The sequence below is a fragment of the Oncorhynchus clarkii genome, chromosome 7, assembly GCF_045791955.1.
Source record: "Oncorhynchus clarkii lewisi isolate Uvic-CL-2024 chromosome 7, UVic_Ocla_1.0, whole genome shotgun sequence".
Lineage (NCBI taxonomy): Eukaryota > Metazoa > Chordata > Actinopteri > Salmoniformes > Salmonidae > Oncorhynchus > Oncorhynchus clarkii.
The window spans coordinates 82,073,870-82,086,180 of NC_092153.1; the positions used below are offsets into that span (position 1 = coordinate 82,073,870).

General features: G+C 48.9%; 1 protein-coding gene across 2 annotated transcripts in view; it reads right to left on the reverse strand.

Annotated features, from left to right (window-relative positions):
• LOC139413907 (ring finger protein 123) overlaps nt 1–12,311 on the reverse strand; it is a 257,740-nt gene that overhangs the window by 177,457 nt on the left and 67,972 nt on the right. For both annotated transcript variants that reach the window (XM_071161754.1, XM_071161755.1), the window contains exons 28-30: nt 6,699–6,786; nt 6,185–6,272; nt 5,911–5,995 (exon numbers count right to left, since the gene is read on the reverse strand). In XM_071161754.1, coding sequence (XP_071017855.1) covers nt 5,911–5,995; nt 6,185–6,272; nt 6,699–6,786 — 261 coding nt within the window. The remainder of the gene's footprint in view (nt 1–5,910; nt 5,996–6,184; nt 6,273–6,698; nt 6,787–12,311) is intronic.

Sequence of the window (12,311 nt, forward strand, 5' to 3'; positions counted from 1 at the left end):
GTACATATAAATATATGGCTGAGTGAAGGCCGAGAAGCATAGGCAAGATGCAGTAGATGGTATAGAGTACAGTGTATACATATGAGATGAGTAATGTAGGGTATGTAGACATTATATAAAGTGACGTTATTTAAAGTGACTAGTGATGCCTTTTATTAAATCTGTTTATTAAAGTGGCCAGAGATGCACCCATGTCAAAGTGTAAATTGTGTTATTATGAGGATGAACTTTATGGCTCTATCCTTTCTACCCACTGCATTCTGGGTACCACAATTTGGTTCAGAAGAGCTTGAGTACACACACACACACACACACACACAGACTGTTGTAATCAGGGTTCCCAAATGGTACCCTATTCCCTATTTAGTACACAACTTCAGACCAGGACCAATGGCACCCTATTCCCTATTTAGTGCACTACTTTTGTCAAGGGCCCCTAGGATGGAATAAGATGTCATTTGGAACACTGTCATGCTTTATCAGTTTTAAATCAGAGCCAAGTAAATGCAAACACTATCTCACAACATGTCAACCAGCGCCGTGGTTGTTTTTCCACTTTTAACTTTGCATTTTAGGGGACCTCGTAGTATATCAGGGTAAATTAAACTGCATTCAAAATGATAGAAGCAGAACATTTAAAGAATATGTAATGACTAAGTCTATGCTATTGTTGCTACAAAAATGTGTTTCTCTATTTGGGTCTGGAAGTTTGATGCCCTGTATGTGAAAGCAAATCTATTTTGTTGGACAGAAATACCACATCTACTATGGACTACTATCACTTACAGAACGACAGAACATCTGTACCACTCCATATACTGTGAGCCCGGTCCCGGAACGGTTTAGCCCGGTTGGTTTAGCCCGGTTGGTTTAGCCCGGTCTCGGAACCGATTAACCCGGTTGGTTTAGCCCGGTTGGTTTAGCCCGGTCTCGGAACGGTTTAGCCCGGTTGGTTTAGCCCGGTTGGTTTAGCCCGGTCTCGGAACGGTTTAACCTGGTTGGTTTAGCCCGGTTGGTTTAGCCCGGTACCGGAACGGTTTAGCCCGGTTGGTTTAGCCCGGTCTCGGAACGGTTTAACCTGGTTGGTTTAGCCCGGTTGGTTTAGCCCGGTAGCGGAACGGTTTAACCCGGGTTGGTTTAGCCTGGTCCCGGAGCGGTTTAGCCCGGTAGCGGAACGGTTTAACCCAGTTGGTTTAGCCTGGTCCCGGAGCGGTTTAGCCTGGTAGCGGAACGGTTTAACCCAGTTGGTTTAGCCTGGTCCCGGTGCGGTTAAGCAGGACCAATGGCACCCTATTCCCTATTTAGTGCACTACTTTTGTCCATGGCCCCTAGGATGGAATAAGATGTCATTTGGAACACTGTCATGCTTTATCAGTTTTAAATCAGAGCCAAGTAAATACAAACACTATCTCACAACATGTCAACCAGCGCCGTGGTTGTTTTTCCACTTTTAACTTTGCATTTTAGGGGACCTCGTAGTATATCAGGGTAAATTAAACTGCATTCACATTGATAGAAGCAGAACATTTAAAGAATATGTAATGACTAAGTCTATGCTATTGTTGCTACAAAAATGTGTTTCTCTATTTGGGTCTGGAAGTTTGATGCCCTGTGTGTGAAAGCAAATCTATTTTGTTGGACAGAAATACCACATCTACTATGGACTACTATCACTTACAGAACGACAGAACATCTGTACCACTCCATATACTGTGAGCCCGGTCCCGGAACGGTTTAGCCCGGTTGGTTTAGCCCGGTTGGTTTAGCCCGGTCTCGGAACCGATTAACCCGGTTGGTTTAGCCCGGTTGGTTTAGCCCGGTCTCGGAACGGTTTAGCCCGGTTGGTTTAGCCCGGTTGGTTTAGCCCGGTCTCGGAACGGTTTAACCTGGTTGGTTTAGCCCGGTTGGTTTAGCCCGGTACCGGAACGGTTTAGCCCGGTTGGTTTAGCCCGGTCTCGGAACGGTTTAACCTGGTTGGTTTAGCCCGGTTGGTTTAGCCCGGTAGCGGAACGGTTTAACCCGGGTTGGTTTAGCCTGGTCCCGGAGCGGTTTAGCCCGGTAGCGGAACGGTTTGACCCAGTTGGTTTAGCCTGGTCCCGGAGCGGTTTAGCCCGGTAGCGGAACGGTTTAACCCAGTTGGTTTAGCCTGGTCCCGGAGCGGTTTAGCCCGGTAGCGGAACGGTTTAACCCGGTTGGTTTAGCCCGGTAGCGGAGCGGTTTAACCCAGTTGGTTTAGCCTGGTCCCGGAGCGGTTTAGCCCGGTAGCGGAACGGTTTAACCCAGTTGGTTTAGCCTGGTCCCGGAGCGGTTTAGCCCGGTAGCGGAACGGTTTAACCCAGTTGGTTTAGCCTGGTCCCGAAGCGGTTTAGCCTGGTAGCGGAACGGTTTAACCCAGTTGGTTTAGCCTGGTCCCGGTGCGGTTAAGCCCGGTAGCGGAACGGTTTAACCCAGTTGGTTTAGCCTGGTCCCGGAGCGGTTTAGCCTGGTAGCGGAACGGTTTAACCCAGTTGGTTTAGCCTGGTCCCGGTGCGGTTAAGCAGGACCAATGGCACCCTATTCCCTATTTAGTGCACTACTTTTGTCCATGGCCCCTAGGATGGAATAAGATGTCATTTGGAACACTGTCATGCTTTATCAGTTTTAAATCAGAGCCAAGTAAATACAAACACTATCTCACAACATGTCAACCAGCGCCGTGGTTGTTTTTCCACTTTTAACTTTGCATTTTAGGGGACCTCGTAGTATATCAGGGTAAATTAAACTGCATTCACATTGATAGAAGCAGAACATTTAAAGAATATGTAATGACTAAGTCTATGCTATTGTTGCTACAAAAATGTGTTTCTCTATTTGGGTCTGGAAGTTTGATGCCCTGTGTGTGAAAGCAAATCTATTTTGTTGGACAGAAATACCACATCTACTATGGACTACTATCACTTACAGAACGACAGAACATCTGTACCACTCCATATACTGTGAGCCCGGTCCCGGAACGGTTTAGCCCGGTTGGTTTAGCCCGGTTGGTTTAGCCCGGTCTCGGAACCGATTAACCCGGTTGGTTTAGCCCGGTTGGTTTAGCCCGGTCTCGGAACGGTTTAGCCCGGTTGGTTTAGCCCGGTTGGTTTAGCCCGGTCTCGGAACGGTTTAACCTGGTTGGTTTAGCCCGGTTGGTTTAGCCCGGTACCGGAACGGTTTAGCCCGGTTGGTTTAGCCCGGTCTCGGAACGGTTTAACCTGGTTGGTTTAGCCCGGTTGGTTTAGCCCGGTAGCGGAACGGTTTAACCCGGGTTGGTTTAGCCTGGTCCCGGAGCGGTTTAGCCCGGTAGCGGAACGGTTTGACCCAGTTGGTTTAGCCTGGTCCCGGAGCGGTTTAGCCCGGTAGCGGAACGGTTTAACCCAGTTGGTTTAGCCTGGTCCCGGAGCGGTTTAGCCCGGTAGCGGAACGGTTTAACCCGGTTGGTTTAGCCCGGTAGCGGAGCGGTTTAACCCAGTTGGTTTAGCCTGGTCCCGGAGCGGTTTAGCCCGGTAGCGGAACGGTTTAACCCAGTTGGTTTAGCCTGGTCCCGGAGCGGTTTAGCCCGGTAGCGGAACGGTTTAACCCAGTTGGTTTAGCCTGGTCCCGAAGCGGTTTAGCCTGGTAGCGGAACGGTTTAACCCAGTTGGTTTAGCCTGGTCCCGGTGCGGTTAAGCCCGGTAGCGGAACGGTTTAACCCAGTTGGTTTAGCCTGGTCCCGGAGCGGTTAAGCCCGGTAGCGGAACGGTTTAACCCAGTTGGTTTAGCCTGGTCCCGGAGCGGTTAAGCCCGGTAGCGGAACGGTTTAACCCAGTTGGTTTAGCCGGGTCCCGAAGCGGTTAAGCCCGGTAGCGGAACGGTTTAACCCAGTTGGTTTAGCCTGGTCCCGGAGCGGTTAAGCCCGGTAGCGGAACGGTTTAACCCGGTTGGTTTAGCCCGGTACCGGAACGGTTTGTGTTCTTAAGCAACTACATTGCCTTCATTGTCACGCCAATTTTTGGTAATGGAATGTCAATGAGTGACAAGCAGTTGGCATGACGACACAAACAGACTGGGACTCAGGATAATATAATGTCCTTCAAACATATGACAGTATGACTATACAAAACACCTGTATTGAAAAACAAGCAATCTGAACTGATAGTAGCTGATCAGTGGGGTCTACGCCAGTCACACGCCAGTCACGACAGTCACACGCCAGTCACACGTCAGTCACGACAGTCACACGCCAGTCACACGCCAGTCACGACAGTCACACGCCAGTCACACGCCAGGTGTAACAGAGGCCCAGTAAAGACGGTGATGAAGTGTGCACCAACCACACAGTGAAGAGGAATGAGGAGGAGGAGGAGGAGGAGGAGCTATTTCCACTGAACCTTTATCCCTTTACATATCTCCAGCACTATAAATAAACACTTCCTGTCTCTGAACACGTCTCACTACTAACGACCCCAAAAGACAGGGAAATATTACATTTTTTTTTTTTAATTGTGCTTTTCCTCTTCATCTCACTCAGACTTGCACACTGAAAGATCAGTGAACAAAAACAAGATGGGTCTGATTTTTTTTAATTTTAATTAGGAATTATAAAACAGGAGGAGGAAAGGACTATTTATGGGAACATGACACTACAAAATAGACCACTTGACTGATTAGCTCCAACGTTGGATTTATTACAAAGATGTGAGTGGACTGAGGGACAGACAGACACGGTGAGTATTGACAGACAAGAGAACAGCAGACAAGAGAAGACAGACAAGAGAACGGCAGACAAGAGAACGGCAGACAAGAGAACGGCAGACAAGAGAACGGCAGACAAGAGAACGGCAGACAAGAGAACGGCAGACAAGAGAACGGCAGACAAGAGAACGGCAGACAAGAGAACAGCAGACAAGAGAACAGCAGACAAGAGAACAGCAGACAAGAAGACAGACAAGAAGACAGACAAGAGAACAGCAGACAAGAGAACAGCAGACAAGAGAACAGCAGACAAGAAGACAGACAAGAAGACAGACAAGAAGACAGACAAGAAGACAGACAAGAGAACAGCAGACAAGAGAACAGCAGACAAGAGAACAGCAGACAAGAAGACAGACAAGAAGACAGACAAGAGAACAGCAGACAAGAGAACAGCAGACAAGAGAACAGCAGACAAGAAGACAGACAAGAAGACAGACAAGAAGACAGACAAGAAGACAGACAAGAGTATGTGAAGGAATATCTCTATAGTATAGTGGTGAGAGAGAGAAGTAGGGGGAGAGGGAGGGAGGAGGAAGGGAGAGAAGGAGAGAGAAGTAGGGGGAGGGGGAGAGAGAAGTAGGGGGAGCGGGAGGGAGGAGGAAGGGAGAGAAGGAAGGGAGAGGAGGAGAGAGAAGTAGGGGGAGGGGGAGAGAGAAGTAGGGGGAGGGGGAGGGAGGAGGAAGGGAGAGAAGGAAGGGAGAGGAGGAGAGAGAAGTAGGGGGAGGGGGCGAGAGAAGTAGGGGGAGGGGGCGAGAGAAGTAGGGGGAGGGGGCGGGAGGAAGGGAGAGAAGGAAGGTAGAGGAGGAGAGAGAAGGAAGGTGGAGGAAGGGAGAGAAGGAAGGTAGAGGAGGAGAGAGAAGGAAGGTAGAGGAGGAGAGAGAAGTAGGGGGAGGGAGAGAAGGAGAGAGAAGTAGGGGAGGGAGAAAAGGAGAGAGAAGTAGGGAGATGAGGAGAGAGAAGTAAAAGAGGGAGAAAAGGAGAGAGAAGTAGGGAGATGAGGAGAGAGAAGTAGGGAGATGAGGAGAGAGAAGTAGGGAGATGAGGAGAGAGATAAGTAGGGGGAGAGGTTATTAGAGGTAGAGGAGGAGAAAGTGGGAAAGGAGAGGACAGTGAGGAGAGAGAAGTGGGAGGATAGAGAAGAGGGAGGAGGAGACTTACTCTGCAGACTGGGAAGGTTGGTATCCTCTGGTTTGGTTTTGAGCAGATGAGGCAGCCGTGTGTACCTGTACCCAAACCCACAACCCTGTAAGAGAACAGAAACTATGGGTTAGTGAGAACAATACAAGAGGTCAGGGACAAGAGAGAGAGAGAACCCAGACCCACAGCCCTGCAACAGAACCCACGGTGGGACAATAGTGAACTTGTGCACTGAGAAGCTAAACCAGAAGACGGCACGGTGCTGATAGAGGAGAACCAAGGACAGGGTACGTACCCTCCACAGTCGCACCAGGATCCAGTTAGTCTGAGCCCAGGGCCTCTGTTCATACGGGGCCAGCAGGTTTCTCATCATGGACACACGTCTAGGAGACAAACATACTCTTTCACATACGAGACTCGGTGATGCTTTCACATACGAGACTCGGTGATGCTTTCACATACGAGACTCGGTGATGCTGTCACATACGAGACTCTGTGATGCTTTCACATACGAGACTCGGTGATGCTTTCACATACGAGACTCTGTGATGCTTTCACATACGAGACTCTGTGATGCTTTCACATACGAGACTCGGTGATGCTTTCACATACGAGACTCGGTGATGCTTTCACATACGAGACTCGGTGATGCTTTCACATAGGACACAGCTTGCAAGACATACCTGATACAACATGAGAGAAATTATTGGCATATAGCGAAGAGACTATTTGGTGTCTATTTTTGGCATGTTCACAAGACCTAAAGTAGCGAATAAACACACACAAAACGCACGCACTACAATACTCACTGTTCCTCTGGGATCCTCTCCACGGCTCTGAGGGATTGTGGGTAACACACGTAACTGGCCAGAGCCTGCATGAGGGAGTCTTTGATGTCTACGGAGAGAAACACAGAACAGAACAAGATTTCAAATTCAAATACAGGCTCTACCACACACCAACGAAGCAAGCCAGATCTAGTCAGGCTTCTCATAAAGCTAGCCAGCTTCAGTTAGCTTCACATTCCAGCTCAGGCGTCATCCACAAACGGTGGATATTGGTCGTCCGTCTGCTGCTAACTCTAGAAGGCCTGAATCTGCACGTCCAGCACCTAAACTCTTCATGTAAGAGACAATGCTGAACAACTTCAGCAAACTATGGTTGTTAGAAGTTCCATCTGTCTTCTATGCCACAGGCTCATCGTTAAGGCTCACCGTTAAGGCTCACCGTTAAGGCTCACCGTTAAGGCTCACCGTTAAGGCTCACCGTTAAGGCTCACCGTTAAGGCTCACCGTTAAGGCTCACCGTTAATGCATATCTACCTCAATGTGCGATGATGGTCATGAATATGCGCATATTTAACAGTAGAATAATAGCCCGGTGTTGATTTGCACCAGGAGCCATGATGGTCATGAATATGCGCATATTTAACAGTAGAATAATAGCCCGGTGTTGATTTGCACCAGGAGCCATGATGGTCATGAATATGCGCATATTTAACAGTAATAGCCCGGTGTTGATTTGCACCAGGAGCCTGCAGTCTAGTAAATCCATGTACTGTAATATACACAACCCTAAAGAAATCACATTAATCATTTGTTTAGAAAGGTCCTAAAAATATATGTTTTTATTAAAAAAAACATAATATCAAGACAATTTGTTTCAAAAGAAGACAATAGCATGTTTTGAGTTGTATTTATCTGTGCTTATCCGAGGCTATATGGCTGTGCCATGCCAATGAAATGAACAGCCAACGAAATGAACAGCCAACGAAATGAACAGCCAACGAAATGAACAGCCAACGAAATGAACAGCCAACGAAATGAACAGCCAATGAAATGAACTTCTAAAGTTAGCAGACATTACACTCGTATACTATCCTGCCCTACAAGTCAAAACACATTTTACAGTAAGAATACAGTGTGTTTAAATATAGTTTAAATATAGTTTAGGTGTAGTTTGGCAGGGCCATTAGGTGTAGGTTGGCAGGGCCATTAGGTGTAGTTTGGCCGGGCCATTAGGTGTAGGTTGGCATGGCCATTTGGTGTAGGTTGGCAGGGCCATTTGGTGTAGGTTGGCAGGGCCATTAGGTGTAGGTTGGCAGGGCCATTTGGTGTAGGTTGGCAGGGCCATTTGGTGTAGGTTGGCAGGGCCATTAGGTGTAGGTTGGCAGGGCCATTAGGTGTAGGTTGGCCGGGCCATTAGGTGTAGGTTGGCATGGCCATTAGGTGTAGGTTGGCATGGCCATTAGGTGTAGGTTGGCATGGCCATTAGGTGTAGGTTGGCATGGCCATTAGGTGTAGGTTGGCATGGCCATTAGGTGTAGGTTGGCCGGGCCATTAGGTGTAGGTTGGCAGGGCCATTAGGTGTAGGTTGGCCGGGCCATTAGGTGTAGGTTGGCAGGGCCATTAGGTGTAGGTTGGCAGGGCCATTAGGTGTAGGTTGGCAGGGCCATTAGGTGTAGGTTGGCAGGGCCATTAGGTGTAGGTTGGCAGGGCCATTAGGTGTAGGTTGGCATGGCCATTAGGTGTAGGTTGGCATGGCCATTAGGTGTAGTTTGGCAGGGCCATTAGGTGTAGGTTGGCAGGGCCATTTGGTGTAGGTTGGCAGGGCCATTAGGTGTAGGTTGGCATGGCCATTAGGTGTAGGTTGGCAGGGCCATTTGGTGTAGGTTGGCAGGGCCATTTGGTGTAGGTTGGCAGGGCCATTAGGTGTAGGTTGGCAGGGCCATTTGGTGTAGGTTGGCCGGGCCATTTGGTGTAGGTTGGCCGGGCCATTAGGTGTAGGTTGGCATGGCCATTAAGTGTAGGTTGGCATGGCCATTAGGTGTAGGTTGGCATGGCCATTAGGTGTAGGTTGGCCGGGCCATTAGGTGTAGGTTGGCAGGGCCATTAGGTGTAGGTTGGCCGGGCCATTAGGTGTAGGTTGGCAGGGCCATTAGGTGTAGGTTGGCAGGGCCATTAGGTGTAGGTTGGCAGGGCCATTAGGTGTAGGTTGGCATGGCCATTAGGTGTAGGTTGGCATGGCCATTAGGTGTAGGTTGGCATGGCCATTAGGTGTAGTTTGGCAGGGCCATTAGGTGTAGGTTGGCAGGGCCATTTGGTGTAGGTTGGCAGGGCCATTAGGTGTAGGTTGGCATGGCCATTAGGTGTAGGTTGGCATGGCCATTTGGTGTAGGTTGGCAGGGCCATTAGGTGTAGGTTGGCAGGGCCATTAGGTGTAGGTTGGCATGGCCATTAGGTGTAGGTTGGCATGGCCATTAGGTGTAGGTTGGCCGGGCCATTAGGTGTAGGTTGGCATGGCCATTAGGTGTAGGTTGGCAGGGCCATTAGGTGTAGGTTGGCATGGCCATTAGGTGTAGGTTGGCATGGCCATTAGGTGTAGGTTGGCATGGCCATTAGGTGTAGGTTGGCAGGGCCATTAGGTGTAGGTTGGCAGGGCCATTAGGTGTAGGTTGGCATGGCCATTATGTGTAGGTTGGCATGGCCATTAGGTGTAGGTTGGCATGGCCATTAGGTGTAGGTTGGCAGGGCCATTAGGTGTAGGTTGGCAGGGCCATTTGGTGTAGTTTTTTTACTGCTATAGCCCAAATAAATCCATTGAATAACAAAATTCATAAAATGTTATCAGAAAACTACCTTCAGACGAGCACCGGGTGCCGCACAGCATAACGGTCATATTAGTTTGTAGTCCATTCGGATGCTACAGACGTCTCACGGTCTTGACAAAAGTCGCTGTAGCTCGGTCACCTTCCACCGCAGATGCGAAAGGCAGATAGATATAAGCCGATGCAGTCGATGATATGTCTATTTAAACTGACTTAAACTTTTTTATTATGTTACTTATATTGATGCGCGGGTGTCCATTGACTTAAGAATCACACGTGTAATGTGATGTGTAACGTACTTTAACACAAACAAATATTTGATTTAAATACAACATTTAAATCAGTTGTCTTCCTCAGATGATGCAATCTTAGCGAGAGGGAGGGAATCTGATTTCATTGGTCCTCAACTCGTGGCTCAGACACTTCATTTCAGGGTAAATAGAGTTAGCCTGCCCCGGAGCAGGTTAGTTCTGAAGGATAAGTTGACATAGAAATTTACCTGGCTATAAAAACGTGAGCCACTTTCGTGGTACTGGTTCTCAAATTGAACTCAGAGTTCACCAAATTTAGCGAGCCGACTCAAACATGCGACGTAGTATACCCCTCAACATTGACCACGTTGTTATTTAAGGAATATTCATTGCAGTGCCTCGTTGTGCAGTGCCTCGTTGTGCAGTGCCTCGTTGTGCAGTGCCTCGTTGTGCAGTGCCTCGTTGTGCAGTGCCTCGTTGTGCAGTGCCTCGTTGTGCAGTGCCTCGTTGTGCAGCGCCTCGTTGTGCAGTGCCTCGTTGTGCAGTGCCTCGTTGTGCAGTGCCTCGTTGTGCAGTGCCTCGTTGTGCAGTGCCTCGTTGTGCAGTGCCTCATTGTGCAGTGCCTCGTTGTGCAGTGCCTCGTTGTGCAGCGCCTCGTTGCAGCGCCTCGTTGTGCAGTGCCTCGTTGCACTCCTTTGTTTTGGTCCTATTTCCTGAGCCAATCTAGATTCGTTGTACGTCCTGAGACCGAGAGAAGTAGGCAGGTAAATGCATTGAGCTCCAACTGTGCTGCTACTCAGGTGTATGTGAGTCAATATGTGTTGTTGAATAGCTAAACGGGTTTAAAGCTACAGTCTGGCATCTGGGTATCTTTTAAAATGGTTTTGATGAAAATTGTATCCTCGAATGTAGCTTTAAAGAATACCTGCCCTTAATAAGCAAGTAACGGCTTTGAAAACGTCTGGTTGCATCGATATGAGTCAGAAACATTCATTTAAGTGTTTAAGTTCGACTACAGAGTAAATAGGACAATGTTGGTCATGAAATCAGTCTCGTCTAAAACGGAGTACATGACAAGTTAATGAAGCCTTGGGATTGTATTACAACGTCAACAAATCATGTTCCCTTTTTGCCAAGCTCCACCTACAAATCTCGCCCCTCCGCCCACTTCGCTTCCCTTCATGGACTGGGAGGGGGCTCTGTTGTTTTCTCACCCCTTCATGTTCAAAGGATCACAAGTCCTATACGGATTGACCATGCCTCCACAACCAAGGTTCTGTAGTTTCCCAGCCCTGAGGAGTATTTCTGTCTGTCATAAAGGACTTTTGTTCTGGGGGGGGGGGGGGGGGATTCATTCTGATTGGCTGAGCCTGGCTCTCCAGTGGGTGTAAATGGCTGCTGAGTGGATAGGTCCAGCCATGGCTGCATCCCTGCTCAGTCATGTGAAATCAACTGAATGTCTTTCGGTTGAGTGGTTTCCTTATATGAACTGTAACTCAGTAAATTCTTAGAAATTGTTGCATGTTGATTTTATATTTTTGATCAGTATATTTAGCAGTCTTACAGCTTGGGGGTACAAGCTTTTCAGGGCATTGTTGGTTCCAGACTTGGTGCATAGGGACCGTTTGCCGTGCAGTAGAAGAGAGAACAGTCTATGACTTGGGTGGCTCGAGTTAGACAGTTTCTTTTACTTTGTACCCCCTTTTTCGTGGTAGTTACAGTCGTGTCTCGTCGCTGCAACTCCCGTAACTCCCGGGAGAGGCGAAGGTCGAGAGCCATACGTCCTTCCGAAACACAACCAAGTCGCACTGCTTCTTGACACAATGCCCACATAACCCGGAAGCCAGCCGCACCAATGTGTTAAGAGTCAGCGTGGTGGGTGTGTTGTTGCCTACCCTCACAACCTGGGGCATCCCGTCAGGAAGTCCAGTATCCAGTTGCAGAGGGAGGAGTTTAGTCCCAGGGTCCTTCGCTTAGTGATGAGCTTTGAGGGCACTATGGTGTTGAACGCTGAGCTGTAATCAATGAACAGCATTCTCACATAGGTGTTCCTTCTGTCCAGGTGGGAAAGGGCAGTGTGATTTGCAATAGAGATTATATTACCTGTGGATCTGTTTGGGCTGTATAAGAATTGGAGTTGGTACAGGGTGTAAGGTATCCTACAATCCTGCCTCTACAGCACCGTCTCCTCCTCCTTCCATTGTCAGGTATCCTACAAGCCTGCCTCTACAGCACCGTCTCCTCCTCCTTCCAGTGTCAGGTATCCTACAATCCTGCCTCTACAGCACCGTCTCCTCCTCCTTCCAGTGTCAGGTATCCTACAATTCTGCCTCTACAGCACTGTCTCCTCCTCCTTCCAGTGTCAGGGATTTGAGACGTGGAGGAGGCCGTAGGAGGGCAACAACCCAGCAGCAGGACCTTTACCTCCGCCTTTGTGCAAGGAGGAGCACTGCCAGAGCCCTGCAAAACGACCTCCAGCAGGCCACAAATGTGCATGTGTCTGCTCAAACGGTCAGAAACAGACTCCATGAGGGTGGAATGAGGGCCCGAAGTCCACAGGTGGG